Source organism: Chrysochloris asiatica, unplaced genomic scaffold (assembly GCF_000296735.1).
Source record: "Chrysochloris asiatica unplaced genomic scaffold, ChrAsi1.0 scaffold00135, whole genome shotgun sequence".
NCBI classification, from domain to species: domain Eukaryota; kingdom Metazoa; phylum Chordata; class Mammalia; order Afrosoricida; family Chrysochloridae; genus Chrysochloris; species Chrysochloris asiatica.
This window is the reverse complement of record NW_006408653.1, coordinates 2,081,136-2,085,473: the sequence shown is the minus strand read 5'-3', so window position 1 is coordinate 2,085,473 and position 4,338 is coordinate 2,081,136. Positions and strand designations below refer to the sequence as shown.

Genomic DNA, 4,338 nt, shown 5'->3' with positions numbered 1-4,338 from the left:
CTCTATTTGCAGATGATATGATCCTATACTTAGAAAATCGTAAACACTCAGCAAGAAAATTATAGAAACTCATTGATAGATTCAGCAAAGTGGTAAGGTACAAGATCAACATACAAAGATCTGTTGAATTCCTTTACACTAATAAAGCCAACCAAAAGATGAAATATTGAGGAATAAATCTAACCAGAGAAACAAAAGACCTGTACAAAGAAAATGACAAAACACTACCACAAAAAAATCAAAAGGGACCTACAGAAATGGAGGAATATCCCATGTATGTGGAAAGGAAGACTTAACACTATAGATATAGTACAAGCCCAATCCCGATTCCATTGTTCTTTAAAGAGATGGAAAAACTAATAACTAACTTTATATGGAAAGGAAAGAGACCCTGGATAAGCAAAGCATTATTTAAAAAAGAACAAACTATGGCGTCTCTCACTTCCCAATCTCAAAACCTACTACACAGCCACAGTAGTCAAAATAGCCTGGTACTGGTACAATTAAAACCACATAAATCAATGGGACAAAATTGAGAACCCAGAAGTAAATCCATTCACCTATGGTCAGCTGATCTTCATCAAAGGGCCAACAGGCTCTGCAACAAATGGTGCTGGCAAAACTGTAAATTTCTGTATTTACAGAAATACCCATATCTCACAAAAGAAGACCGATATCTCACAACATATACAAAAATGAACTCAACATGGATTAAAGACCGGTATGTCAAGCCTAGAACTATAAATTAAATCATCAATGAAAAAATAGGGACAAACTTAGGAGTTCTGATACATGGCATAAATATACTATCAAACATAACTGAGAACATGCAAACAGAAGACAAAATAGAGGACTGGGATCTCCTAAAATTTAGATACTATCAGCATCAAAGAATTCCACAAAAAGAATAAAACAGAATCCACAGACTGAGGAAAATGTTTGGTAATGACGTATCAGACAAAGGACTACGCTCTAAAGTATACAGAACACATCAACACCTCAACAAAAAGAAGACAAAAAAATCTAATTAAAAAAATGGGCAGAGGTCATGACAGACACTTCACCAAAGTGAAGTGGTCAACAAACATGAAGAACTGTTTATGATCAATATTAAGTCATTTGCTGTGCTTGCTAAGTGCCGTTGAGTAGATTCTGACTCATCTGCTGTTATTGTTAGGTGCCACCGAATTGGTACTGACTCACAGCAACCTAACGCACAATAGAATGAAACACTGCCCGGTACTGTGCCAATCTCACAATCACTGCTACACTTGAACACACTGCCGACACATAGCGACCCCTTATAGGGTTTTTGAGGAGAGGTTGGTGGGTTTGACCCGCCAACCTTGCAGTTCCAACCAACCTTGCAATCCAGTGCTTATCCTACAGCGTCACACCAAGATCATTATTATTGCTGTTGTTGAGTGCCGTCGAGTCGATTCTGACCCATAGAGACCCTGTATAGGGTTTCCAAGACGAGCTGGTGAGCTTGAACCTCCAACATTGTGGTTCAAAGTGACTTTGCAGTCCAGTGTATTAGCCCACAGCGCCACACCAGGCCTCCAGATGCAAATCAAAATAACAATGATGTCATCTTACTTCAGCATGAGTTACAAAGTTCAAAGAGAAAACAACAAATGCTGGAGAGGATGTGAAGAGACTGGGACCCTCCTACACTGCTGGTGGGACTGTAAAATGGTGCAACCACTGTGGAAAATAGTATGGCATTTTCTCAAAAAGTTGCAAATATGAATAATGCAAAACCCAGTTAACCCTCTACTTGGTATATTGTTGTTGTTGTTAAGTGCCATCGAGTAGGTTCTGACCCGTAGTGACCCTATATAGGGTTTCCTTGGAGTAGCTGGTGAACTTGAACTGCCAACCTTGAAGTTCAAATGGCTTTGAAGTCTGACGCATTAACCCACAGCGCCACACCAGGACTCCATTTGGTCTATGAACATGGATGTACATATATCTATTTATGTCAAAGCTCTTACTTCTTGAGGCTATATACCAAGTATAGTTTGTTATATAGCCTCAAGAAATAAGAGCAATGACACAAATAGATGTATGTACACCCATGTTCACTGCAGCATTATTCACAACAGCAAAAGAGATAGCCTAAACGCTCATCAACAGAAGAATGGTTAAACAACCTTTGGTATATACACACAATGGACCTCTGTGAAACGGTGAAAAATGGCAATGAATCTGCAAAACACCTCACAACATGGATGAACCTGGAGGACAATTATACTGAATGAAATCAGTCAATCACAAAAGAACAAACATTGTTTGAGACCACTGTTGTACAAGGTTAAGAAAAGGTTTTCTTGATAAAAGAAACATTCTATGAAGGTTACCAGGGGTGGGAGGAAGGAAAATTAGTACGGGCTAGAGGGTATTCACATTTTAACATGGGTGACAGGGCAGGCCATGCCATATAAAACAGGAGGGAAGTTGGCAGAGAAAAGATGAAAGTAGCAGGAGACACAGGGAGGAATGCAAGAGTTCAAGTGAATAGAGGTAAATACTGTTAACTGATGGTACATGGAGGGGACTGCAATCATTGTAATGAAGCGAAGTATATGAATTGTTGAAATGCAAAACTGATGATCTGTTCTGTAAACTTTCATTCACTTCACAACAAAAACTTGAGAAAAAAAAGAAGCCACTACCAGTGGGTGAAAGAAATGTTAGGATCACCAAGAGAAACACACTAATGCAGAAACAGACAAATTAGAAATGAAAAAAGATCAATTTCCCATTGTATTCTCCTTGGGTACAAAGTTCTTAAATATGATCTTTCCCTGACCTCCTTAATGAATCACAGACTTAAGAGTTTTAAAACATTTCTTGGGTTAAATGATTGAGCACCTATTCTGACTCTTTGTTGAGTGACCCAGGGACTTTTGTATGAAAACTTACAGTTTGGTCTCATCAGCCTCTTTCTGCATGATTTCAAGAATCATGCGGCATGCTTCTGAGGTCCCCTCTGGGGTAGCATGGATGGTCACAGGCTTCTCTGCGGCCCCAGAGTTCTCTTTTCTATGGATGTCTACCCTGTAGGAGAAGAATCAGGAGCCATAAGCATGCCACCCTTGGACAAGACACTAATCCCGAGAAAGCCAGGCACCCGCTGACTCACAGTCAGCACACAGACAGACAAGGAAGCATCACTAGTATGTTCGCGATCAACACGGCCATTCTCCAAGAACACAGTGAGCAGTGCAGGGGGTCTTGTGCCAATTTTGAATTCTTTGCAGCTCCATTCAGAAGGGACTGGTTCTTACAGGAATGCTGTGGGACAAAGGCACCAAGCCAACTTGGTAATGAAGCCAGTTTGGTAAATGAAGTATTTTGTGTGGCCTTTCAAATGACTGTAGAAGTGAGGGGTAGAGTGAGAAGGCTAACACTGCACACTGGAATAATGCCAGCCTCTGGAATGACTGCAGCTTTTAAAAAGCCATATGTTACTCCAAATCCACACACTCAATTCAAGCAAATTTTAGATAGCTGGGTGTGGCTACAAAGCAGAGGCATGCCCTCTCTCTGACTCTCTAGGTTTCTGGTTTACTTTCCACTGGCAGCCTGTCTTCCTCCAGGCTGTTAAAACTAATGGCTCGGAAGCTTGATGACTTTATCAGGTTCCTTGGGTAGCTGTGACCCTACTTGTTTTTGTTAACTTTCAAAAGTACCTAATTGATTGTATCTTTTTTTACTTCAACTGTTAGGAAGCCCAGAGCCAAGTCTTTGGCCTGATTCTAAAACATGGGCACATATTCTGAGAGCCAAACTCACTTATATTTACATTTTTATATTTCAAGTCTCCTTAAACAATACTTGGAACAAAACGCCATATCAATAAATGAAAAAACTTTCCAATGGGTTTAATTCGGAGGAGTAAGAAGGGCTGGTTTTAAAATACAAAGGATCATCAGCTAGCATTCTCCTTCTCTGCGCTCTTGGTCACTACACTTGCATCATTTCACGCCTATCAGTATGAATTCAGGCATGGGATGCACTCATGCAAGTGTCTGCTATTCAGAGGGAACACAGACACGCTGAAGAGCGTAGCACATTCCCTTTCAGGTTACAATACCCTCACTGACGGAGCTGATGAGAATAGGCCATGTACATGGAAATAACTAGTATTTGCCAATGCTTTATAGATGAAGTGCTTTCATATGGATTATATCGCAATCTTCCCAATTGCACTAATTCCTCAGGTAATTCTGGCAAAATAGGTAGTAACTCTTCTGTAATGGAAGTGACCATGGATGCTCAAAAGGTTAACAATTTTTCCAAGTGCTTATAGTCAGTAAAGGAGCTCTGGTT

At 40.2% G+C, this 4,338-nt stretch overlaps 1 protein-coding gene across 1 annotated transcript in view; it reads right to left on the bottom strand.

Annotated features, from left to right (window-relative positions):
• IGF2BP2 (insulin-like growth factor 2 mRNA binding protein 2) overlaps positions 1 to 4,338 on the bottom strand; it is a 221,188-nt gene that overhangs the window by 35,475 nt on the left and 181,375 nt on the right. Inside the window, exon 7 of the mRNA XM_006869759.1 lies at positions 2,929 to 3,063. Within this exon, the coding sequence (XP_006869821.1) occupies positions 2,929 to 3,063 (135 nt within the window). The remainder of the gene's footprint in view (positions 1 to 2,928; positions 3,064 to 4,338) is intronic.